General features: G+C 36.0%; 3 protein-coding genes across 4 annotated transcripts; all 3 read left to right on the forward strand.

Annotated features, from left to right (window-relative positions):
• Positions 1–968: 968 nt before the first annotated feature.
• LOC133794510 (protein transport protein SEC13 homolog B-like) lies at positions 969–22,600 on the forward strand. 2 transcript variants are annotated; one of them, XM_062231764.1, is made up of 3 exons: positions 969–1,182; positions 20,765–20,790; positions 21,336–22,600. In XM_062231764.1, exon 3 carries the CDS (start codon positions 21,407–21,409, stop codon positions 22,313–22,315), a length of 909 nt encoding a protein of 302 aa, XP_062087748.1. In that variant the 5' UTR covers positions 969–1,182; positions 20,765–20,790; positions 21,336–21,406; the 3' UTR covers positions 22,316–22,600. The 2 variants fall into 2 exon arrangements, with proteins under 2 accessions (XP_062087748.1, XP_062087749.1); XM_062231765.1 differs by having other exon boundaries at positions 969–1,176.
• On the forward strand, positions 1,067–2,969 carry LOC133794509 (protein transport protein SEC13 homolog B). The gene is made up of 2 exons (XM_062231763.1): positions 1,067–1,205; positions 1,753–2,969. The coding sequence occupies exon 2, from the start codon at positions 1,823–1,825 to the stop codon at positions 2,729–2,731; it is 909 nt and encodes a 302-aa protein (XP_062087747.1). The 5' UTR covers positions 1,067–1,205; positions 1,753–1,822; the 3' UTR covers positions 2,732–2,969.
• A 2,439-nt stretch (positions 22,601–25,039) lies between the features above and the next one.
• On the forward strand, positions 25,040–27,100 carry LOC133794511 (uncharacterized). The gene has a single exon (XM_062231767.1). It carries the CDS (start codon positions 25,099–25,101, stop codon positions 26,848–26,850), a length of 1,752 nt encoding a protein of 583 aa, XP_062087751.1. The 5' UTR covers positions 25,040–25,098; the 3' UTR covers positions 26,851–27,100.
• The last annotated feature ends 108 nt before the right edge of the window (positions 27,101–27,208 follow it).

Consider the following 27,208-nt stretch of genomic DNA (forward strand, 5'->3'; position numbering starts at 1 on the left):
TCTTAAATATTTTGTATTTTAGATTGTTAGAACATATTTACACTTTGTTCTTCATTAGTGCATAAACATAATATTCTTTGTGTAAGATGTGTCATTAAATTGTACACATCCATGCTTAGAACAAAAATATTATGTTTTGCCTTATAAATAATGTTCATTGATTTATTTGTTATTTCATTAGATTGATTTACACTAAATGCTTTGAAATTATAATTTTGAAAAGTGAAGAAAAATCCTATCTTTTTATAAGAAATTTGTGTTTAAAATTATAAATATTTTTGGAAAATGATAGTTTAAATTATTTTAACTATCACTAAAACTTGGGAATCAATATACTAATAAATATTATTAAACTTACATGTTGTGGATTCTAGTATCTTAATAATCTTTTATTTTAACACTTATTGTCAAATCATTATTGGTTCATTTTCATTCTCTTAAATAGTTTTATTTGTCAATCTTTTATTTTATGTTCATAATATTAAAACTCATCAATCTTTGGAACTAGGTTAGAATTTATTATTTTTGATTTAAAATAGTTCCATTTTCAATTTTAGACAACTCCTTTGGGTTCGACATCCTTGCTTACACGATCACTATTATATATGGACGATTCGTGCGCTTGCGATATATAAATTTTTAAACATACCCGTTTTGGGTCCATCAGCATCGAAATATATCAAGGTCTATGGAAGTATATCGAGTTTTCTGTAAATTTTTACAAAAAAAACTAAAAAATCATAGACAGATCTATTTGAAATGCATAAATTAGTATCTATTCGAAATGCATAAATTAGTATCTTAATTGATAAAAGATGGAGAGATGGAGGCTAAAAAAATGATTTGGGTATTTTTAGAAACCAATCAAATACTAGCATTATTATTTTAGAACGATGTTAAAGAATTATATGTTTTTTTATATATGCACCTAAGTTAAGTTATGCATAAATACTCAAATTTGCCTAATAAAAATCCCCAATTCTAACGCTCAGTCCCATTTCCCCTCCTCAATTCCTCTCTCGAATCATCTCTCTCATCCCACCCCGGTCGCTCTCTTCCTCGGCACGGCAACCACCGCCCACCACCTTTGTCCTCTCGCAAAAACCTTTCCTCTTCCTCTCTCCATTAACGACCTCACTTTCTCTTGGGTTCTCTGTCGTTCCTCTCAGACGGCACCACCACCACCACCGCCACTGTTCTCACAGGTATAAATATTGTTTATATCTTTCATGTATTGCTAAATTTATGATAATAGTTTGGTTCATCAATAGATCTTCATTTGAATTTGATATTTTGATGATAAAGTTCTAGATTTGTTACATTTTGTTTGTAGATCTTATTACAAAATCTGCATCTTTGCTTCATGCATGCTGAAAATTTGTTTTAAGTAATCTTATTTGATTGTAAGAACATCGTATCACGACTCGATTCGATTTCGCCATTATATTAGTATTTGCGTTTGGTTGTGTCAGATTTTTTACACACTTCATGTTCATAAATTCTCTATGAAAAATTCAGATGGAATTTCTTTATCTCTGATCATTAATCGCGTGTATTTGGTCATTTTTTAAGTCCTACAATTGGGTTTTTTCAGTAGTGCAATGAAACACTATGAAATGGGTAATTCGCTGAGAAATATTAAGATTATATGAGTAAATAATAATTTAAGAGCTGGGTCTTAGTGATATGGGAATTTAGCTGAAGAAATTAATTTGTATTAATGTTTTTGTTTTGGAAAATATTGGAATTCAGATTTAACTATTAAAGAGCTGCTAGCAACTAGCAAGGAAAGATTAGGCAAGTTGGAAAAAAGTCACAAATAATGCCTCCACAAAAGATTGAAACAGGTCACCAGGATACTGTCCATGGTATAGCCATGGATTACTATGGAAAGCGTCTGGCTACGGCTTCATCTGATGCTACCATTAAGATTGTTGGTGTTAGCAACAACGCTGGTTCACAGCACCTTGCCACATTGAGTGGTCACAGAGGTCCTGTTTGGGAGGTAGCTTGGGCGCACCCCAAGTTTGGATCCATCCTTGCTTCTTGTTCCTATGATGGTCAAGTGATAATCTGGAAGGAGGGTAATCAAAACGAATGGCAACAGGCACATGTTTTTAATGACCACAAGACATCTGTGAACGCCATTGATTGGGCACCTCACGAGGTTGGTCTTTGCTTGGCTTGTGGATCATCTGATGGGAATATTTCGGTTCTCACAGCCAGAACTGATGGTAGTTGGGACACCACCAGAATAGATCAAGCCCATCCTGTTGGAGTAACCTCTGTTTCATGGGCCCCATCTATGGCTCCTGGGTCTCTAGTTGGTTCAGGTTTAACGGATCCCGTTCAGAAGCTAGCTTCTGGTGGCTGTGATAATACTGTTAAAGTATGGAAGCTGTATAACGGGACTTGGAAGATGGATTGCTTTCCTGCTCTTCAGATGCACACTGATTGGGTAAGAGATGTTGCTTGGGCACCCAACTTGGGGCTTCCAAAATCCACAATTGCAAGTGCCTCACAGGATGGTACAGTAGTCATATGGACTGTGGCCAAGGAAGGAGATCAATGGGAGGGGAAAGTTCTGAAGGATTTTAAGACCCCGGTTTGGAGGGTGTCATGGTCGCTTACTGGAAACTTATTGGCCGTGGCTGACGGGAATAACGATGTAACATTGTGGAAAGAAGCTGTTGATGGTGAGTGGCAGGAAGTGACCACAGTTGAGACATAGGCTTCAGGTTATTACTGCTTTGAACTGATATATAGTTTCGTCTCATCATGAACTAGTTTGTCAATTTCATATGATGATATTCTTGTGAATTTATTTTGTAACGAGTACTTCCATTTACGTATTTCCGAGATGGCTTGGGATTTAATTTCTACTGGTAGGTAGTAAATTCCATTTACTTGTATCCGATGTTTGGTTGATGAGGCTATTGAGGTTCACCATTTTGGACTGTTTCTCTTTATTCATTTGCGACAATTTTTTTGCTGCAACAGAAGTTTTCCTCTGTAGTTATTCAAATGACTTGCGATATTTAACTTAAGTTGTCAATCTTTATAGTTTAGTTCCTAGACGAGTTTTACTCGTGCTCTTATGCGAGGGAGGAAGCCCTTTCTGTAGATCCACTCATGTTGCAATTATTGATTTGGTAATTGGTAATATGAATAGGATAGACTGATTTCAAACACCATCGCTGTTATATTTGTTGAACAAATTAAGATTTGGATTCCATTGTAATGAATATATTGGAAAGCAAAGGAAAGCACTATTTGTCTGAGGGTTCGAGGCACTTATAAGAAGGATGAACGATTTTTGAATCAACACCACCGTATATTTTGGATATTTTTTATTCAGGAGTTGTTAATAATAAAACAGGCCAGAGTTGCAACTAAGTACTCTTAATATATTTTGGGACTACAGTGTTTATTTAAGAGGAGTGTTAAGGGAACTTTCAATTTCAATTACATTACTTCCTATATTATTTTTGGCATTTTTGTGTGCAAGTGTTTACGTTCTCTTTTTTTTTTTTTTTTTATGGTCTCTTCTCTTGTAATCTCTTATGAATGAATATTATTTAAATATTTCATTTTTTTTAAAAAAAAGGTTATCTATTATTGCTAATAAATTAAGAGTTTGCAAATGATAATAGAAAATAAAGTTTCTTTAGTACTCTTCTTTAACTAATACTTTTGTGTTAACAACAGAGGAAATAAATAGTATAAGAGATGCTAAAACACAGATTTTATAAAAAAAAAATAACCACATAATTTGTGTTTTCAATTATTAAAAAAAAAAAACCTTGCAAGTTGCAAAGATCATGAAATCACTACTTTTGAAATGGGATTAACAGTGAGTATGAAGCTATACCCTATAATCAGATTACATGAGATTGTTAGGAAGGTTATGTTTGATCATTTGTGAAATGGAGAATAACTTAAATATTTATATATAAGGTTTTAATTCCATGAACAAATATATTCTTAAATATTATGGGTCGAAATTCTAAATAAAAGTACAAAAATCATGTAAGATTGAAATCCTACTTTTGCAGAATGAGACTGTTATTGATAAATATAAAACTTTGTACAAACTCCCTACGGTGGTACCCTAAATTATCCTAACAAATATAGAGTACCCATGTATAACTCCACCCTAATAAAATGGAATTTTTTTTTTTAAATGAATATATTATACTTGTAAAATTAAATTAAATATGACATGATCAAGTATTAAGGATGGTAAATACTAATAAGTCATTATTTATACTTATAAAATTAATAAGAATATAATATAATGTGCTAGAGATTGTAAAATGTTATATGATATATTATACTTAGTTGAGTTAATTAAAATGTAATGTAATGTGTTAAAGATCCTAAATACTAATATATTAATTAATCTTATAAATTTAAATCATTAAGTATTTAATTTTTAGTGTATAAATTATAATTAAAAAGGTAAGTTGATTATTTATAATATACATTGTATAACACATATTTATATGTATAAGACATACTAATATTTTTACATATTTTTTAATTTATCTTATTGTTGACACTGTTTTTCGTTAACTTTAGAACATAAGAACATAAGAACATGAATTTAAGAATAGAGATATTATAAAATAACACCATATTTTATAGCAGTTCGGCCCAAAAAAAATGACCTACGTCCACTTAGTCACTTTTATTTATATTTAAGCTTGAAGAACCCTAGTTTTCGGCGAACTTACGTTGTCGGTTGTTCTACAGTCTTCCTTTGCTTTTACATTACATAAGGAATGTTTATACAATAATGGAGTTTCGGCATTATGAATTGTCCCCCTATTTCTATCCTATCTCATCTTTGAAGACTTTATGGTTACATTTAAATCATGGGCCTAAGTTATTGGGCTTGACCCGTAAATAATACATTAGAACTTTATAATAACACAAATACAGTTGTATTTTGATAAATGACGACTATAACGCCCTGATTACTCTAAGACTGTTACTGTGAACTTTAAACCGTCCTTAACTCACTAAACGAGTCATTTGGTTACAAACGTGCATCTAGGTGTTTTTAATAGACTAAGGTGAAAAATCTCGATCAAAATGAAATGATATATTTTATTTAAAACATAAAACTGTACATGGGCCCATAAAAACATTTATAAGTTATTTACAATCCAAAATAGTCATTAAAGTGTAAAAACTACAACCCGCCGACCTAAGCGACAAAAATGGGGTTAACCCCTAGTTCCTCTGAGAAACACATTGGCCGTGGTGGTTTAGCGACCGCATATGTACACATCGCCACCTAAGCTCTCCACTCAAGGCTAAGTAAGTTTTTCTTTCCCTTTACCTGCACCACATAGCACCCGTGAGCCAAGGCTCAACAAGAAAACTCATTACTGCATGTATACAATATCAATTGATGATTATGATAATCATACTAGGCTTATAGCACTAAACAAATAAGTGAATATCACTTCAAGATTCTAGTAACCATACTAGGGCTTGTAGCTCTAATCAGATAATATCGAGATTCTAATAATCATACTGGGGCGTGTAGCCCTAATAAGATGAGTGACTGATGAGTAAGTCACAAACTTAAACCAAATGAATGACTATGGAGTCACAAACTTGAATTAGATAAGTGACTGATGAGTGAGTCACGAACTTGGGCTCCGCACATTTAGCCATGTGACAATGCGGTCACCTGGGCCTTCTGGCCTTGGCTCTAAGTAACTAGCCTTTAGACTAGACAATCGCTTTTGTTTTCATCGAACTTAAGGTCGGTCAAGCATTTCATGCTTATGACGATAATGCTTATATCGATTAGATCTAATCTTTTCGGCTTGCGTTAAACACGCTAATACCGTTCTTGACTCATAAGTCAATACCATACGACCAGTGCTCAGTACTACCGCCGAACTTGACTAATGAGTCACAGCTTCACGGTCAATACTGACACATTTGTCGATTCCTGACTCATAGGTCAGTGCCATACACGGATAAGCAAATTGCTAAGCATTTGATATGCATTCCAGATATACAAATAGAGCTCTCAACATGTTACATCACTAACCATCACATACTGGGTGCAATTTTCTTACCTCTGGTTCGAGTGTGGAATAATAAAAGAACGACCCTTGAGAACGATCAGTCTTTTAGTTCCTTAGCGGTCACCTAGTCATAACCAAACATAATTCCCATCAATGAAAATGAGCAACAAAAGGTTCCCGGACCAAGACCTAGCTTCCAGGACATTGAATTCTACTAAACCGGGTAGTAGGAACGATCCTGAGGCCTAAGGTTTGGATTCCCACGCTGAAAACACAATTCTGGCCAAAATGTCACTAAGGGTCGCGACCTTACCCCACCATTCCGCGGCTCGCCTCCCAAACAGAGGTGTAAGCCTCCCTGCCATCAACACGCGCCACGGCCAGCCTTCCCCCATGTCGCGGCCCTACAACCCTTCATCTTCATCAAGCTTGGGTCGTGGCGCTCTAGAACAGAGTCGCAACCCCACCTGAAACCCAGCCAAAAACCCCTCTTTTTTCTCTTTGAACTCATTTCAAAAACCTACTAAAACACTTCCAATTCCACAAAGCAAAGTTCCCAATTATTACCACAACTTATCCATCATATACCCAACAAAACATAAGCTTTAAATCATTCAAAACCTTATCAAATTCTCATTCCTATGATCAAAACTCCAATCTCAAAACTAACACAAAAACAGAGCAAAGAACCAGAAAATTGAACTAAAATCTTACCTTAAACTCAAATTGAATCATCTTCAATGGCTGAACACTAGCCTAGGACCTCAAGCTTCAATCTCCAAGTTTGAATCATCAATCTTAGCTTCAAAAATCCAGGGAAAGGAAAGGGAAGAGTGATAATCGTGGGGGAAAGAAAATAAGCTCTGTTTTTGCTTTGTTCCTCTACAACCTTCCCTAGTTAAGTATAACCCATGGTCAAAAGACCAAGATGCCCCCAAGCCTATCTCACTTCTTAACAGCCCCTAAGGGCAAGATCGTCATTCTCCTCTAATCTCATTAATCATAATTAACGTCCTTCAATTTCTGTTATTCCCAAATAGTAATTACATTATATCCCATTACCCTTTAATTCCCGATAATGTACTAATCATCAAATTACCCCGAGACTCACCTCGAGCCCCGAAATTAATCCCGTTATGACCAAACCGCTAACTAGTATTCAAAGATCGTCCCATGCCGAATAGCTCGAACAAATCCATATTATAATGTGGCATCATCAATAATCACCAACATGCATGAAAATATACAAATATGCCATCAATGGACCAAATTACCAAAATTCCCTTATAATGAAAAGTGACCCACATGCATGTATTTATCATCATATAATAATATAATTCACATAATCATTTAATGACATAATAAATCAATTATGGCCCTCCTAGCCTTCAAATCAAACCATAACCTCATTAGGGATTTTGGGGCATTACCACGACTTTGTACTCCTTAGCAAATTCTATTAGTGCAGATAGTGTGTGTTGAACGAACATGCATAAACCAATCCTTGTGCATGACCAAATGTCTATGCTAGCGGATTACAACCTTCTTGAGCGAACATAAGTTGAAGAATATGGTTAGGCGACCAAACCCTTGCTGTTAGCATTTGGTGGTTTACTTTATGTTTTGTGAGAACAAGAATGCAATTAGTCAAGGCTCTGTGATTAGGCATCTCTGTTAGCGTCCTGCAGGCACTCATGAACAAACATGAACAAGAGTGTGTTACTAGGTGACCAGAATCCTCCTATTAGCGTGTGATGACTTGCCTTGTGCGAACAGAGGTAGAAGAACTTCTCTATTCATTATTCATTTATAATTGCTATTCTTTGAAATGTCATCGTGCCCAAAAAATGGGTATAACACTTATAAAATTTTATAATTAAAATTTAAATATATTCATATAAATTTATATATATATATACATGCAAATAAGTATAAATAAATATACATATACAATCGGGTAGGGTACATATATATCGATCATCTACCTTATATCCGCATTGGGTATATGTTTTTGTACCCTCACCCTACCCCTAAACCCTAATTTATCGAGTAATACCCTGCCCATCAAAGTAGGATACCCATGGGTAAACGAGTTTCCAGGTAAAATAATCATCCCTATCTTTGTCAATTTTCATTACCATAAGTTCATTGCAAATCCATGTTGATTGATGAACCGTGACTCAAAATCTAATTATAAACCCTTTTTTTAAGTGAAATTTTATGGCCGATTTTGGGTACTAAGCGACGTGGAATGGTTGACCATGACTCTCATAATTTCATTTTATAATTTAAAATGAAAATTACATAAAATACTAATTTTTGCTAAAAAATTACGTTTTTACGGTCAAACTTTTTTTTCTTTCAATTTTACTGTTTTAAGAAATTTTTTACATTTTTATGGTTTTGTCTTTTTTATTTTTTGTGTTGTTTTCAAGTTGTTTTTTTATTTTTTTTGTGTTTTCACGTTGTTTTTAAAAAAAAATTTGTTGATGTTTAGTTGGTCCAGTTAGTTGTTTTCAAGTTATTTTTTAGTTGTTTTTTCTAAAAATCGTATTTTCGTAATTATGAAATTTTGAAAATCGTATTTTTAAAACTTAAGTGTATATATATATATATATATATTTTTTTAAAAGAACAGTAAAAAAGAAAAAAAAATTGTATATTTAAGAAAAAATCTATAATTTAAAAGTTATATGCTTATTTTAGCAAGCCATTTTGTTACGTAACAAATAACTAGAGATATATTTATATGATGCCGAATTCATTGTTTTGGATCTTTTTTTTTTTTGGAAAAAGACACGTGTTTTGGAAATCTCATATTATATTTCATATTTAGTGTGAATATGAATTAGTGTTGTTGAAATTGAACTTGGTGAATCATTAACTACTACTAACATATTACAAATTTACAAACTGAAAAATAGAAAACAAAAAGTATGCACATGCTTTACAACAATTATTCAACTTATCATTTTGTTGTCGTTCTAGCCATGACAGGCAAAAATGTGTCATGTGCGCATAACTTGTTCTCTTTCTTTTCCTTTTTTTTTTCTTATTTAGAGATTAAAAAAACGAAGACCCCACATTATAATATAATCATTTCAATCCAAATCATTTTTCTCCCACTTTCACATATTCACTAGTACTACTGCATGCTATCTTATTATAAGCAAGACATATAGAAAAAAAAAAACAATATTAGTTAAACCTCTGGTTTGTTATATTATTTTATAATATAACTTTTAGATTAAATAAATGTGATAAATGGTGTTACATGTTGTACCATATAAATGAGAGTTACAATATTTGGATAGTGTGTAGTATTCAAATATGTAACATATTTGAGAGTTACAATTTCAGTAACAAATTTATAATTCTCAAATATTGCTCATTATTATGTTGATTTGTTATTACACAATTTTGATTTGAATTTCTCAAAATCATTGGAGACTTGGTTTTAACCCCAATAATGTGCTTGGGAGTTACAAAATCAATTGGGAGTTGTTTGGAACTGTTTGGAAAATTGCACAAAAAATATGTGCTGAAAATGGGTTGTGGTCGCGACCAGGTGAAACAGAGACTCACGCCGCGGCCAGGCCATTTTTCCATTTCCTTTTTTAACGGTTCCAACAACTAATGTAACTCTCAAAACTCTTTTTTAATTCCATAAACATTCAATTAAACATTGGTAACAACTATGGGTTGGTGGAATTTGAAATTAGAGGATGTCTCAAAACTCTATAAATATGAGCTTATTGCTCACTTGTAAGACACAACATTTTATATCCACTAGAGAACTTGGCTAGAAAACACCCTAAAACTTGATAATTCCAGAGAGCTATTTCCAAATTGTGAGAGTTCAGAGTCCCCTTAATGCTTGAGATAGGGGAAATAAACTTTAGGACAAATGTTGTAAACCTTGTTCAAGATAGTGATCTCAATACTCTTCACTTTGATGGTGTGAGTGAAAGTGTTCTTATTTTCTTGTTCTTGTTATTTCTTTTTCTACAATTGTTTTTCATCATATTCTTCTTTTTCTATTTTCTTGTATTAAATTATATATAAATTAATTTTTATAAATTTTTTTGAACCTTTTCAATAAATACATGTGATTAGTGGTGAAAAATACATATTTATTGATTTTAATAGTTAAAATAAATTAAGTTTTAACTAATATTTTCATGGAATTAATATAATTTATTTTATAAATGAAAATATTGGATTAGTACTTAATTTATTGTTATTTTGTATGAATTAAAGTTGTATTTTGGCATAAAGAAAAGAAATAAATAAATAAAATTGAAGAAATGAGGAAAAGTTGGCATTTTTGCAACTTGAACATTGAAAAATTCGGCCCAAATCAGCCTAGGCCCGCCTGGCCTCTTTCTCCAACATCAGCGCCTTGTCCTCGCGCCACGCGACCCAAAGCAGCTCACGCCCCAGCTCCCTTCAGCACCTCCAGCGTCCAGCCCGAGCCAAGCATTCCAACGACCCAAAGACCCCAGCGGCCCAGCTCCTCTCACCGGTCCTCAGCCGCTCGAAGCTCCCTCTAGCAGGCCCAGCTCCTCCAACAGCCAGCGGCCCATCCAAAGCTCCAACGTGACAGCCCACGCAAGCCCAGTTTCCTCTAGCAGCCCAAAACTGAAGGCCTCCTCCTTTCCTTTTAGCCAGCCGCCTACATGTCGCACACTCATTGGTTGGGAATGGGTCAAAATGTCCAGCTGCAATAGTCATTCCAACCCAACCTTTTATGCACCTTGGGCCATGCACATTGCTATTTTGAGCTTCAAAGCTCATTCTTTTTGGTGTTTTAGAAAAAGATCAAATTGACCATTCACCAAAATAGCTAGGTTAATATTAATAATAAGATTTGAGTTTTCAAAATCATATTTTATTATTAATATTTCAGATTTATTTTGTAAACCCCATTTTGTTGTTTAATTTCTTTTTAGTCATTTTCTCCCTCTATAAATAAGGACTTTTTTATTCACAATATGCATGTAATTTTTAGAGTAAAGAAACTATAGCAAAATTTATACTCATTTTCTTCTTAGAATTTTGTGAGAATCATGAGCATAATGCCCTAATCTTCCTAGGAAGGTTAGGGATGATTCCATATGCTAGTGATGTTATTTTGCTACTTTGATTTATTATGTTCTTAATGTAATATATTTGAGTTATTTATGTTATTTCATCTCCATCTCTATTTTGTTATCTTTATTTGCTTATGATAATAGTATATATGATTAGTCATGCTCTTTCTATGTGTTTCTAATTAGTAAAAGTAATATTGATACATAATTTTATGTCTAATCTTCTATTGCATTATTGTCTTTGGGTATTTTGTCATTTTTAGATTTTTCATAAGATTAACATTGTGCTTTTAAAGTAAAGAACTTTATAACTCAAATGGACTTTTGTTAGAAAAGAATATGGACTTTAATGTTAGATTTTCCAAGTAAATGTTGGGGTGTGAACTATATACTTGTATATTTTTGTAAATCAAGTAACCAAGTAACTAAACAAGCATATGGATGATTCGAAATCTTTCCATTTCTCAAACTCTTGATTACATCTTATATTTATTTCACTCATCTCATTTTATCATTTCATCAAAAAGACAACACCAAAATCTCAATTCTCTTTTCATTTCCATTTTTTATCTATTTCTTGTTACTAATTTTTTGTGTTATTTTCTACTAATCTTTTGATTTTAGGTTACCTCTTTGTGGGTCCACCGCCCAATTATACTACAACCACCGCTTAGTGGTTGTCGATTTGGATGTTAAACAATATGGTCAAAAGGTTAATTGTTAAAAATAAATGGTCAAAACGGATAATCGACCAAAATACAATGTTCAAATAATCGATCTATCAATTCTTATATTTAACATTTTGACAAAACACGGGGTTTAAAATTTAATTTTAAAAAATAAAATGTTCAAACGGGTAGTCAGCAAAAATAAGTCTTACACAAAACATAAGTTTTCTTATACATAATTTAGACTTTTTATAAATAAAAAAATCACGCAAATGATATAATAATGATAATAATAATAATAAAAAATAAAACCACACGTCCAACAAGCTTTTTGAACTTTGTTTTTCGGCACTTTAATTTTTCATAATTTTTCAAAAACCTGCAAGAGGTTTGCTATACAATGAACATCATTATGAAAAAAAAATTATGGTCAAGACGCCCTCACGTGTCCATATAAAGAGCATGTTGTACGAGTATTGTGAAAATGAATCTCTACCCTACAATCTCCGAAAAAATATTTTAAAATATGTATATTTTTTAATAATTACAAAAGATTGCGCGAAACGCTGTTATGTTTTCTAGTATTTCACTTATCCTCGTCTTAGCAACCTTTTTAAGCCCATGTCGGTGCCCATCTCTGTAATGTCTCAAAATCCCTAATGTGGTTTAATGGTTGGATTAGGAGGCTAGAAGTGCCATGATTGATTTATTATGTCATTATGTGATTAAATGCATGATTTTATGATTATATGATGATAATTGCATGCATGTGAGCCCACTTCTTATTAGAATGACATTTTCGTAATTTGGCCCGTTGAGGGCATATCTGTATATTTTTGTGCATGTTTATGATTTATGGATGAGACCACATTATAATGTGGATATGTTCGAGCTATTCAGCATGAGACGATCTTATAATGCAAATTAGTGGTTTGGTCATAACGGGATTAATTTCCGGTCTCGGGGTGAGCTTAGAGGTAATTTGATGTTTAGTACATTACCGAGAATGAATGGGTAATGGGATATGAATTAATTATTATTTTAGAATATTGGTAATAACGGGAATTAGAGGACGTTAATTATAATTAGCGGGATAAGGGAAAATGACTGTTTTGCCCTTGGGTGGCTGTAAAGGGATTAAATGGACATAAAGGCATTTTGGTCTTTTGACCAAGGGATATATTTAAACTAGGTGGTTGGTTGTAGAATGAATTAGACAGCCAAAAACAGAACCTTTTCCTTCCTCTCCCACGATCATCTCTTATTCTTCTTCTAGGTTGGAATTTTGAAGTTAAGATTGAGGTTCAAGCTAGGGATTCAAAGCTTGAGGTATTAGGCTAGTGATCGGCCATTGAAGGGGACTCAAACCTGTGATTAAGGTAAGGTTTTAGCCATGTTTTTCTGGTTTCTTGCTCTGTTTTGAAGTTGGTTCTTGAGCTTGAAGTTTGATCTTAGAAGTGGTTATTTGGTGTAGTTTTAAATGATTAAAAGCTTGGGTTTTGTGGTTAAACTAGTGGATATGCTGTGTTGATGATTGGCTTTGATTTTGGGATGGTTTGATTGAGGTTTGAATTGAGAAAATGGCAGGGAGCTAGGTTCGTGGGGTTAAGTCGCGACTGAGTTCTAGCAAGTCGCGACCTGAACCTAAGTCAGAGCATCCCTTGGGGTCTGTGAAGCAGGCGCGTCGCGACTTGCTTGGCCAAGTCGCGACCTGCCCTTGGTACCTCAGATAGATTGCTCTCTGTCTTGGGGGCGCGTCGCAACTCACTAGGCTAAGTCGTGACCCACCCGTTCCTTTTGTGCCAGGGAGGTTTTTTGCAAGGGCTTAGGCTCGAGGATTCGAGGCCCTGGGAGCGAGGTTTTAGATTATAAACCCTTTTATTATTTAGGGATATTTGCGGCAATAATGCCTATGTAGTTCATTTTATTGCACTTAAATGCTTATGTAAAAAAATTTGTGACAATAATGCCTACCGTTACGATTTTAAAGCAGACGTTGGTCCCTGGGCCGTTGGGGTATATTTGATACACGTGGCACGACCCGATTGGGTTAAATTAGTAAAATTTAAAACAAAAACAATTAATGGTTATGGTTTTTAATTAAAAACAAAAAAAGAAAACTAACTGTGATTAATTAATATAATAAAAAAAACCGTTTGTCTAAAACCAAGCTCTAAAACTAATCTAAAACAAAAAAAACTCAAAACTCCATACCCAGAAAAACGATGAAGATGAAGCTTTCCCCCCGACCACACCCAGACGATCCACCCCCGACAGTATAGCACGTGAACCCATTAGAAGAAAACTTGTAATTCCTTCGAATTGGGGGTTAGGGCATCTTTTGCATCGGGTTAATGGAGAACGAAAAAAATTGCCATTGTCGACCACCAAGGCCAGTGGTAGAAAGAACGGCTTGGACAAACAAAAATCCTGGGCGAAGATTCAGAACATGCAACAAGTATCGGGTAAGATCTCCATTTGTTTTTGTAATCTGATTCATTGAATAAATGGTTATGGGTGTTCACTATAAATTTTGTATGTTTTGGTGATTTCAGATTCATGGTGGGTGTAATTTCTTTGAATGGATAGACCTTCCAATGTGCCATCGAGCAAAGGTGGTCATCCCTGGACTATTAAGAAAAATTGGTGACCTTGAAACTGAAATCACATCCCTAAGTACGACAATTGACATTGGAAGTCATCGGAAATGCAGTGGTTCTTCAAATGGATTTGAGACAGAATCTCACAACCTTCAAAATGTTGGAAGAGAAAGCTGTGAAAGTTGTGCTGAAAGCAGGGGTAGAGTAAATGATGGAGGTCGAATGCAGTGTTACTACTTTTTGAATACTATGTATTTTGCTGTAATTCTATTGGTTGTGGTTATTTGGGCTACAAAATCAAAGTAGAAGTTGTTGGTATTGTTAGTTTATTTTTGGGTAATCTCCATGTGCAGTATTGACAATGACAAAGCTATTGCACCCTAGGCATTAATTTGTAATGAATTTTGTTGTAAAATGAAACCCCAAATCAATGTAATCTATCTTGGTCTATTTTGAATTCAGTATTCTAGTTTATGTATTTTGTGAAATAAATATGATCAACAACTAGTTACATTCATTACCATAAGAGATAGGTACAAAAATATAGGCCTAAAAAGCCAAATGTATCTGATCTGTACATGACCAATATCATGGCCAGCATGACCCTGTCATGACTCAAAAAACAGACACCAAAATACATGGCTCTAAAATGGTCAACATAACAGACACCAAAATACAAGATTCGACCACTAGTTCAAAATAAAATCAAAAAATGAAACTCCTTCCAGTCAGACAGTATCGGGTTGAGCACTGGTTGCACCACTAGCTCCTCCTTTAGCATGTTGTTTCAGTCTTCTTTCCTTCCTTAAAAGTGTGGATTCAGTTGGGTTCTGCAGTGGTGGACGACCTCGCTTTTTGACCACACGATTCTAAAATAGGTTGAACAAACAAATATTTAGCTCCAAATTCACAAAACAATGATAAAGCAACTAATCAATGATAAAAATTATCTGGACTGAGAAGAAAGCATAAAGTTTATACCTCAACCACCTTAGCAGATTTGCATGTTTCTCTCCTGTGGCCTGTTTTCAGACAATTGCTGCATGTTTCAACTTGTCCAATTCTTCGAGCTTTCTTTAAAGCAGGTGGAGGTTCATCTGTCTCCCTTCTCCTAGCTTTCTTAGGTCTTCCAGGCAGCTTCGTCTCAGGTGGTGGATCAATTGGGTTAAGTCCTGTCTGAGGCCACATATATGGACTAGGCATAGGATGCACACTCTGTTCATATGCTTTTTGCAATGATTCTTTTTTATAGAATCCGTGGACATAATCAAAGACATTACCTCCCATGAACCAGATAGTAGCTAGTGCATGGCCACAAGGAAGCCCAGATAGTTGAAACCTCCTACATGTACAAGTTCTGAATTCCAAATCGACAACCAAGGCACTACCATTGCTGCATTGAACCTGAAACTGAAACTTGTCAGACCTAGTAACCAGACAATGCTTTGTAACCTCTTTCTGCTTCTCAATTATCTTCAAAATTCTTTTCCCCACAGGTTGAGTCATCTTCTCCAACTCAGCTTTTTTGTTATAAAACCGAGACATCAACCAAAATCTAATTTTCTCTAGTAAAGTTATAATTGGCTTGTCGCAAGCATCAAGTATGGCTGCATTGAAACTCTCACACAAATTATTCACCAAAATGTCACATTTTGGGTACTCTGAAATATGTGACTTAGTCCATTCTGTGGGGTTCTTCCCTGCCAGCCAATTGTAAGCACCATCCGAGACAGTCTTGACTTCTTGCATTGCTCGAGCAAACTCAGCTTGTGTTGTAGTATTAGTTGCTGCCCACAAAAGTTGCTTAAGTAAAAGTCCAGGATATTCCTTTTTAAAGTTAGCATGAAGATGTCTAACACAAAACCTCACCTCACACCCACTAAAGATGGCTCCCACTGCATTTTCTAATCCTTTTTGACGATCACTCATCATTTTCACCTTGGTGGGACTCAAACTCCCAATATCAGCCTTCAATAGCTCGAAGAACCAAGTCCAAACCCCAGTGTTTTCCTTTTCAGCAACACAGTAGACAATGGGAAACATGGAGTTATTACCGTCAATGCCTACTGCAGCCAATAAAATGCCCTTACAATATCCTTTTAAAAAGCAGCCATCAAGACCAATTAGAGGTCTACAACCCCCCAACCAGCCATCTCTACATGCCTTAAGACAAATATAAATACGCTGAAATTTCCTTCTCCCATTAACCAAATCAGTTTTCAACTTCACAGTAGAGCCAGGATTGGTAGCCAACAACCTTTTACAGTAGTCATCAAGAATGGCGTATTGTTCCTTGACAGACCCATCCAACATCTTCCTTGCTTTTGTCTTGGCCCTGTAAAATGTCCAGCTAGACACACGTGAGTACTTGGTCTTTGCAGTTATCTCCCTAAATACATTGTATTCCATACTCGGATTTAGCCTAAATTGCTCCAAAAAGTGCTTTGCAAGCCAAGTTGAGGTCAGCTTTTTATTGTCCAAAACAATGCCACAACTATGCTTGTCAACAAGTGTTTTGACCCTCATTGTTTTGCCATCTATCTTGTTAACTATTGAAGCAAACAACATCCACTCACAGTTTGCACCCTTGCACTTAACTCTAACTCTATTTGAATCATTGGCAATAAATACATATTCTCGATCACCTTCAATAAAGTACTCCCTTATTGCATTCCTTAAAATTGTAACAGTGGCAAATTCCATGCCAAGAACAAATTGGAAGTTTTGCATTTTGGTTTTCAGGTTGAATTCTTTGGAATTTTTACCAGCATCAAACTCATCATCTGACTTCAATTCGTGTAACTCCTCCTCAGAACATATACCATCTGAATCTCCATCATCAAGATTTTGAGTACAAAAATCTGAAACTGATCGCCACCACTTCCTAGGGTCAGACTGTGTACCCATCTCTATCTCAGCTTCAACATCTTGCTCAAACTCTTCCTCCTCCAATATGAAATCTTCATCACTTTGCTTTCCTTTCCCTTTTCTGTCACGCTGAACTTTGTCTTGGCTCTTCACAGCTGTATTTTCCCTCACATCAGCTTGAACTTTGTCTTGGCTATCCTCAGATGTATTTTCCCTCACATCAGCTTGCTTTCTTTTCCTATTTCTGTCACTTTGAACCGGGTCTTGATTCTCCTCAACTGTATCCTCCCTCACATCACCAATATCACCCTCTGAATCTGAAAGCACAACCACCTCTGGTATTTGGTCTTCCATATCACTTTCATCATCCATGTAGTCAAACTCTTCTTCATATTCCTCTATATCAGGTTCATCAAAGGCAGCATCATGAAATTCCTCAGAATATTGATCAGCATCAAACTCTTCTTGTTCCCCATCAATGGTTGCATTAACAGGGATACCAACAACATCTGTAGGGACATCAAAATCATCTGGTAATTCCTCTATAATACATCTTTTCAGAGGAGGTAAAATGTTAGCAGGGACATGTTTAACAGCTTCTGAATCTTCCTTCCAATCTAAAGGTAGAATTGTTTCAGGAAAAACAAGAAATATGTCAATCTTTGTAGCCCGATTCCTCTCAATATCCTCTACAATTCTTAGGATCTCCTTATCCCTTACCACCATGAAGCCCATATTAAGCACCTTTCCTATTGGTTTGTACATAAAACCCACTGGAAGTTTATGTCCTAAGTCCAAGGCCATTCCATCCAATTCCATCCTAGTGAAGTAATCAGTATCCACCCAATCAACATAATCAACTTTACCTCCCTCATATCTTCTATTGCCGAATGGAGTAAACCAGCTTCCCCCATGGTGTATTGTAATAGTGAAGATGTTAGTATGACCACCTGTCAATAGAAATAAAAAATGCAATGTCAACACTTCACACACACACAAACCGAAACACAATATAGTTCACACACTTGAAGAGCAACATAGTGTACCACACGATTGAACCATGGACCACAACAACAAAGATTCCTTTCAATAAACAAAGTATATATTTCAATGGACCCCACTCTGTCAATTGTATGCACATGCTTCCCAACAACATTTTTACCCAAATTTAATAATACCACCTACCATAAATCAACAATATTCTCACCCCCAAATTTTTTTAAAATCGACACCCTTCCCCGCCCAAACTGCTCTATATAGAGCATCATTATCATTCTCCCCCAAAAATAACTGCATGAAGACTTTGAGAAATGAAACCCAATCAACAGAAAAGAACTCACCGTAGTCGGGTGGTTGTTCCCCCGGTTGTTGAATGGTCGGCATTGTATTGCAATAGTGTCGTCGTCGTCTCCTCCGGTTGTTGTCGTCTCTTCGATCGTGGGGGGAAAGATGATTTTTCTGGGTATGGAGTTTTGAGTTTTTTTTGTTTTAGATTTTGGGTCTCTGTTTTAGACAATCGGTTTTTCTGGTTATATTAATTAATCAAGGTTAGTTTTTTTTTTTTTTTTCAAATTAGAAACCTGAATAATAAATAGAGTTTTGTTTTTAAATTTTAATAATTTAACCCAATCGGGTCGTGACACGTGTATCAAATATACCCCTAACGGCCCAGGGACCAACGTCTGCTCTAAAATCGTAACGGTAGGCATTATTGCCGCCAAAATTTTTACATAAGCATTTAAGTGCAATAAAATGAACTACATAGGCATTATTGCTGCAAATATCCCTATTATTTATTTTATTGATGGAGTTCCATATTTGGTTATGACTAGGTGACTGCTAAGGAACTTAAGGACCGATCGTTCTCAAAGGTCATTCTTTTATTATTTCTCGCTCGAACCAGAGGTAAGAAAACTGCACCCAGTATGTGACATGCATGGTTATTGATGAAGCATGTTGAGTGCCTAGATATTGACATTGATTGCATAGTAAATGCACAGCAGCTTTGCTTATCTCTGTATGGTATTGATTTATTAGTCAGAGAATGGCAATGGTGTTTAGTATTGATCCTGAAGCTGTGACTTATCAGTCAAGGTCAACGGTGATATGAGCATTGGTCGTATGGTATTGGCTTAAGAGTCAAGAACGACATTAATATGTTTAACACATGCCGAAATGATTAGATCTAATCACCATAAGCATGAAATGCTTGACCGACCCTAAATTCGATGAAATCTAAAAGTATTTGTCTAGTCTAAAAGCTAGTTACATAGAGTCAGAGCCAAAAGACTCAGGTGACTGAATGTCACATGGCTTAGGGTGCAGAGCCCTAGAGATAGACTTATTAGTCATCTATTCCAGAGATAGACTTATTAGTCATCTATCCAAAGATGGACTTATTAGTCATCTATTCAGAGTATGACTTAATAGTTACTTATCTGATTGGGGGGCGCAGCCCAAAGTGTGACTCACTATCTGATTAGGGCTGCAAGCCCCAGAATGATTACTATAATCATTTATTGATATTACATACATGCAGTAATAAGTTTTCTTGCTGAGTCTTGGCTCACGGGTGTTATGTGGTGTAGGTAAAGAGAAAGAAAAACTCACCCAACCTTGAGTGGAGAGCTTATGTGATGATGTGTACATATGCGGTCGCTTGACCACCACGGCCAAGGTGTTTCTCAGAGAAATTAGGGGTTAACCCTATTTTTGCCGCTTTGATCGGCGGGTTGTAAATTTTACACTGTAATGATTATTTTGGATTGTAAACACTTTTATAGGTCCATGTACACTTTTATGTTTTAAATAAAATATATTCATTCCTTTTGAATCGATATTTTTCACCTTAGCCTATTAATAACACCTAGATGCACGTTTATAGCCAAATAATTCGTTTAGCGAGTTAAACACTATTTAAGGTCCACAGTAACGGTCTTAGAGTAATCAAAGCGTTACAATCTCTGCCTCGCCTAATTCTTGATGGGGACAATTATTGAGAACTCCTATCAAGATTAGGGACACTCCATCAAAGACCCATTCATATAGTAATAATAATAATAATAATAATAAGTAAAATTATTTGAAAATAAATATTTATGTATATATTATAGATTTTGGTATAAATACCTTATGAATTTTTCGTTGTTTGATAGTTCAGTCCCTGAAAAATTATTTTTGGCAATCAAAACGTTCAGTTTCAAAAAAAAAAAAAAACAAAATAGAAATCAGTAAGGACTGAATTGCTATTTGTTTATAAAATAAAAAATTAGACAAATCTTTTTTGTATCAATCAATCGAAATTGATTAATACGTAATCGATTGATTGCAAAAAATAACCTCTTAGGGACTGAATTGCCAAATATGGTGAAACTTAGGGAGTATTTTTGCTAAAATCCCCATATATTAATAACAAAATCTTTCCTCTTCCTCTCACTGTCAACGCCCTCACTTTCTCTCGGGCTTTCTGCGTTCCTCTCAGACGGCACCACCACCACCACTGTTCTCATAGGTATAAAAATTGTTTATATCTTTCATGTATTTCTAAATTTACGATAATAGTTTGGTTCGTCAATAGATCTTCATTTGAATTTGAGATTTTGATGACAAAGTTCTAGATTTGTTACATTTTGTTTGTAGATCTTATTACAAAATCTGCATCTTTGCTTCATGCATGCTGAAAATTTGTTTTAAGTAATCTTATTTGATTGCAAGAACATCGTATCACGACTCGATTCGATTTCGCCATAATAATAGTATTTGCGATTGGTTGTGTCAGATTTTACACAATTCATGTTCATAAATTCGCTATGAAAAATTCAGATGGAATTTCTTTATCTCTAATCATTAATCGTGTGTATTTGGTCATTTTTTAAGTCCTACAATTGGGTTTTTTCAGTAGTGCGATGAAACACTAAGAAATGGGTAATTCGCTGAGAAATATTAAGATTATATGAGTAAATGATAATTTAAGAAATGGGTCTTAGTGATATGGGAATTTAGCTGAAGAAATTATTTTGTATTAATGTTTTTGTTTTGGAAAATATTGGAATTCAGATTTAACTATTAAAGAGCTGCTAGCAACTAGCAAGGAAAGATTAGGCAAGTTGGAAAAAAAGTCACAAATAATGCCTCCACAAAAGATTGAAACAGGTCACCAGGATACTGTCCATGGTATAGCCATGGATTACTATGGAAAGCGTCTGGCTACGGCTTCATCTGATGCTACCATTAAGATTGTTGGTGTTAGCAACAACGCTGGTTCACAGCACCTTGCCACATTGAGTGGTCACAGAGGTCCTGTTTGGGAGGTAGCTTGGGCGCACCCCAAGTTTGGATCCATCCTTGCTTCTTGTTCCTATGATGGTCAAGTGATAATCTGGAAGGAGGGTAATCAAAACGAATGGCAACAGGCACATGTTTTTAATGACCACAAGACATCTGTGAACGCCATTGATTGGGCACCTCACGAGGTTGGTCTTTGCTTGGCTTGTGGATCATCTGATGGGAATATCTCGGTTCTCACAGCCAGAACTGATGGTAGTTGGGACACCACCAGAATAGATCAAGTCCATCCTGTTGGAGTAACCTCTGTTTCATGGGCCCCATCTATGGCTCCTGGGTCTCTAGTTGGTTCAGGTTTAACGGATCCCGTTCAGAAGCTAGCTTCTGGTGGCTGTGATAATACTGTTAAAGTATGGAAGCTGTATAACGGGACTTGGAAGATGGATTGCTTTCCTGCTCTTCAGATGCACACTGATTGGGTAAGAGATGTTGCTTGGGCACCCAACTTAGGGCTTCCAAAATCCACAATTGCAAGTGCCTCACAGGATGGTACAGTAGTCATATGGACTGTGGCCAAGGAAGGAGATCAATGGGAGGGGAAAGTTCTGAAGGATTTTAAGACCCCAGTTTGGAGGGTGTCATGGTCGCTTACTGGAAACTTATTGGCCGTGGCTGACGGGAATAACGATGTAACATTGTGGAAAGAAGCTGTTGATGGTGAGTGGCAAGAAGTGACCACAGTTGAAACATAGGCTTCAGTTTATTACTGCTTTGAAGTGATATATATTTTCGTCTCATCATTAACTAGTTTGTCGATTTCATATGATGATATTCTTGAGAATTTATTTTGTAATGAGTACTTCCATTTACGTATTTCCGTGATGGCTTGGGATTTAATTTCTACTGGTAGGTAGTAAATTCCATTTACTTATATCCGATGTTTGGTTGATGAGGCTATTGAGGTTCACCATTTTGGACTGTTTCTCTTTATTCATTTGCGACAATATTTTAAATATTACTAGCTTTAGTTGCCAAGATTATGAAACTCTTTTGTTCACTGTTAGTTTGTCGTAATCAACACAAAGTTATGTGTGTATATATATTTATTTTAAATTTTCAGACAGATTTTTTAGTTTCAATAAAGTACTAATGCTTGTGGCCAAAGCATTACACAGTGATATGTAATACTAAACAAAAGTGGAGGTGTATATGATAGAGACAAACAGCAATTAGAAACTACGCGCTATGCATTATACTAATACATGTCCACCTTACTTCTTGCCGTAAGTTATTCGCAAATTCATGCTTATTGCTGACTCGTGACTCAAAATCTAATTTTAAACCTTTTTTAAGTGTAAATTTATGGCTGATTTTGTGTACTAAGCGACACGGGATTGCTGACCATGACTCATAATTTCATTTTATAATTTAAAAGCCATATACTTATTTTCGCAAGCTACTTTGTTATGTAACAAATAATTGGAAATATATTTATATGATGCCGAATCCAATGTTTTGGATCAATTTCTTTTTGGAAAAAGAAAAGAAAAAAGAAATGTGCTTTGGAAACCTCATATTATATTTCATATTTAGTGTGAATATGAATTACTGTTGTTGAAATTGAATTTGGTGGGTCAACAACAACTACTACTACTAGCATATTACAAATTTACAAAACTGAAAAATAGAAAACAAAAACTACGCACATGGTTTACAACAATTTTCAACGTATCATCTGGCTGTCATTCTAGCCATGAGGCAAAAATGTGTCATGTGTAGCGCATAACTTGTTCTCTTTCTTTTCCTTTTTTTTTTTCTTATGTAGAGATTAAAGAAAGGAAGACCACACATTATGATATAATGATTTCAAGGCTACTTTTATATCTTAAAAAATAAGAAAATAGAGAGAGAGATGATAGGTTACCAAGTTTACAATCACTGACTCTATATACTTTACTTAAAAGTTAATGATGCAGTAACTATACATTTTTTTCTCCAGTCCAATGGTACTTGGAACTAATAAGAACACAGAGAAAGTTGATAAACAAGCATTGTGAACTTTCAATAAGAACACTATAGCAGAATCCATGGCACCATGATATACTAACACTAAGAAAGTAACTGGGATCCTGCTCCTGCCCAATACATAAATAGTAGGATTAACAATGGAGATTGAATGAATAATAATAACATTCATAAGAACAAAAGAAGAATGTCACATACGTTAGTTGACAACCACATATGGAAAACTTAATGTGGGCAGGCATGTCATCCGGACCTGAGAAACATGGAAGAGCAATTTCAACATCAACATTATAATCAAGTTTGCATAAAGAGTTGAGATAGACATAATCAGACTCATGAGTAATGATTGACCTTTCCAGTGTATGTTTCCAAGGAGGTGAATTTCCCTGAAAAGAAAGTGACAAAAAATGAGATTGAACTATATTGAGGAGGACAAGACAAGACAAGAGAAGGCCTAGCTAAGCTAAGCTCACCTCAGGGACTATCTTATTAAGGAATGCCTCAGTGCCATCCCTAACATCAGAGTCGTAGTTCTCATTGATGGTCAGAGAAGCACTTGTGTGCTGCACTGTAGTACCCACCTAATAAGTATACGTGTATATCATGTATATGTGTATATAATCAAAAATTGAACTTATCGAATAGATGAGCCAGACCACAATTGAATTGGGATAAGTCATCACCTAACTCTTTGGTAATCTTAGAGACAAGTTAAGAGGGAAAACGACTAAGATAACAATACTAATCATCATGAAGATTGTTACTGTTACGAGAGTAGATTATAGATAGATAAATAGATTTATACCTTAGGAGTGATTGAGGTGATAGCCACGGCGGAGGGGAGGCAGAGTTATGGTCTTCTGGGCCCACTTGGTAGAAGCAGGCCATGGAATTGGAATCATTGCCGGTGGTGGTGGGAGCTGAGTAGAGTGCACTGGAGCGTAGTGTAGGAGGATGCGAAGGGAACTTGGCGCTGGGCACGGAGAACACTGAGCTGCTATGCATAATGGACTCTTCCCTTTTTCTTTACATACACATATATTAGAAAGAGAGAAATCTGACCTTCCTATGGATTAGGAGTAGCAGCTTGCCCCGAGCAATGGAGAAAGGTTGAGATGAAAGATGTTGGTGCCAAGCTCAAGCGATTTAGAAAAAAAAAAGAACGAAAGGAAAAAAAGAAGAGAGAGAAATTATTAAAATATAATTTGATGCAACTACAATAATGTAGATGTAGAGCAGTCGCTGTAGCTTTCTACGCTGTAGCTTATTATATACAGCTGCAAAGCAAAGAATTGCGCAATTTATCACATATTATTTATATTTTTTTAGAGCATTGGGTAATTTACAGCTGCAAAACAAAGAAGCAAAAACCAAACTCACAAGCACAACACACACAAAAAAAATTGGGCATAAGAGTGTCTCCAAAAAGCTCATTTCTTAAACCTTTGATTCCCTTCTTACTTTTTATACCAAAAGCGAAAAACCAAAAGAGAAAAACAAACCTCAAATAATGGAAGGAGATGAGAACGATCATACACCCTTTTGGCTACAATCCTCAGATAGTCGCCGGCAACGAGGGCTGAGCCGTTCAACTTCTTCATCATCTCTACTCTTCAACTGTGGTGCTTTTCTCATAGTCTTGATCGTTACAGCACTTGCATTTATCTTCTTTATCATTCCATCGATTCTTTCCTTCACTTCTCAAATATTCAAACCTCAGTCGGTAAAGAAGAGCTGGGATGCTCTCAATCTGATTCTCGTTCTGTTCGCCATTATTTGTGGGTTTCTCAGTAGAAACAGTGGCGAGAACTCTAGCTCTAATGAAGATCGAGCTGTTTCTAATTCTTCTTCTTCTCGAGAGATTCAGAAGTCTAACCCATCAACCCCACATCGATGGTACCAGTACTTAGATCAGACAGAATCATACAACAATGGAATTACTAGACTCAGAAGTAGTAGCTCATACCCGGATCTACGTCAAGAATCTTCCTGGGTGACCAGAGATGAACGATGGCAATTCTACGATGATAGCCATATCTCAAATTACCGCCCGTTCGGCTCCGATGGGCTCCACCAACGTCGCCGGCCATTGCAGGAATCTGAAAAGGAAGAAAAAGATCAAAACTTGGAGACCACGAATATATACGTTGACACTTTTCAGGTACGAACAGAGGAAAAATCTCATACGCCAGAAGCACGCCCTCAGCCTTATTCACCGCTTTCGCCCCCGCCACCTCCATTTCCTCCTCCACCGCCGCCGTCTCAGCCCGCGGCTCCGGTGGTAAAGCGCAAAGCGAAGAGAAGCTATCAAGCTATTAGACAAAAAGACGAGACTGAAAGAAGCAACTTTTCTGAGGTAAAAAATGTAGATTCTCAACCACCACCACCACCATTGCGTCCCCCTCCACCGCCGCCGCCTCTGCCACCACCGCCGACAGAGTACCAAGAATCGGAACCCAAGAGCGGAAAAAGTGAGAAAAAGATAAATACGTCCACTAAGGATTTCTTAATCTCGCTTAGGCGAAAGAAGAAGAAGCAAAGACAAAAGAGCGTCGAAGACTTAGACTCCTATATTTTCTCTATCGACCATCCTTATTCATTGCCATCTTCATATCCATCCCCATCGCCGCCGCCGCCGCCGCCACCACCTCCGCCTTCAGTTTTCTACAATCTGTTTTCTTCAAAGAAAGGGAAAGCCAGAAAAGCTTACTCAAAGTCTCCACCGCCGCCGCCGCCTCCTCCGCCGCCTGTCACTTCTTCGACACTGAGGGTTTCAAAGAACGAAGCACTAAGCAAACCGATTCCAGTGACTCACAAACCACCACTGTCGGCTACGGCGAGCAATTTCGATATTGGGTTGAGAGATAGCGCAACCACCGGAAGCGAGTCACCGCCGATTTCGACCTTGATCCCTCCTCCTCCGCCGCCGCCTCCGCCATTCAAGATTCAGGATTGGAAATTCGTGAGGCGCGGAGATTTCGTGAGGATAAAAAGTAGCGGGAGCTCACGGAGTGTGTCCCCGGATTTGGCTGACAGCGAGGATTCTTCTAGCGAAGGCATGAGTCCATGCGCGGTAGCGGAAGGTGGACAGCTGCCGGCGTCGTCGATGTTTTGTCCGAGCCCGGATGTTGATACCAAAGCTGATAACTTCATCGCCAGGTTCAGGGCTGGTTTGATCTTGGAGAAGGAGAACTCTTTCAGGCAGAGAGACAGGGCCAAATCCAGGTTTGGGCCAGAATCAGGATCGGGCCAGAAATTTTGATTAGGCCCAAAATCTCAAAGTTGAAGTCCTTTCGTTATCTTTTGAAAAAAAAAATACATATATTTGAGAGTTATTCTTACTCGGAATGAAAGTTTTATTGTAGATATACAAGTATAGGGTTTTTTTAGCAGTTGGGATATACTTTTTTTTTTGGTTGACATTTATTGTAATGATTTGATTCTTTTTGGGTTGAGAAATGTTTTAATTTGGTATGTTTGGAGAGTGAAATTGGGACTTTTGATTAATCAGTCGGAGTTTGTATGAATTTTAAGATGCAGTTTTAGTATTAAACGGAATAATGGATATCATTTTCTTTTAATTAGTTGTTTGGTTTAAAACTATTTAAGTGTGTTAGTTC

Source organism: Humulus lupulus, chromosome 8 (genome assembly GCF_963169125.1).
Source record: "Humulus lupulus chromosome 8, drHumLupu1.1, whole genome shotgun sequence".
Classification (NCBI taxonomy): Eukaryota; Viridiplantae; Streptophyta; class Magnoliopsida; order Rosales; family Cannabaceae; genus Humulus; species Humulus lupulus.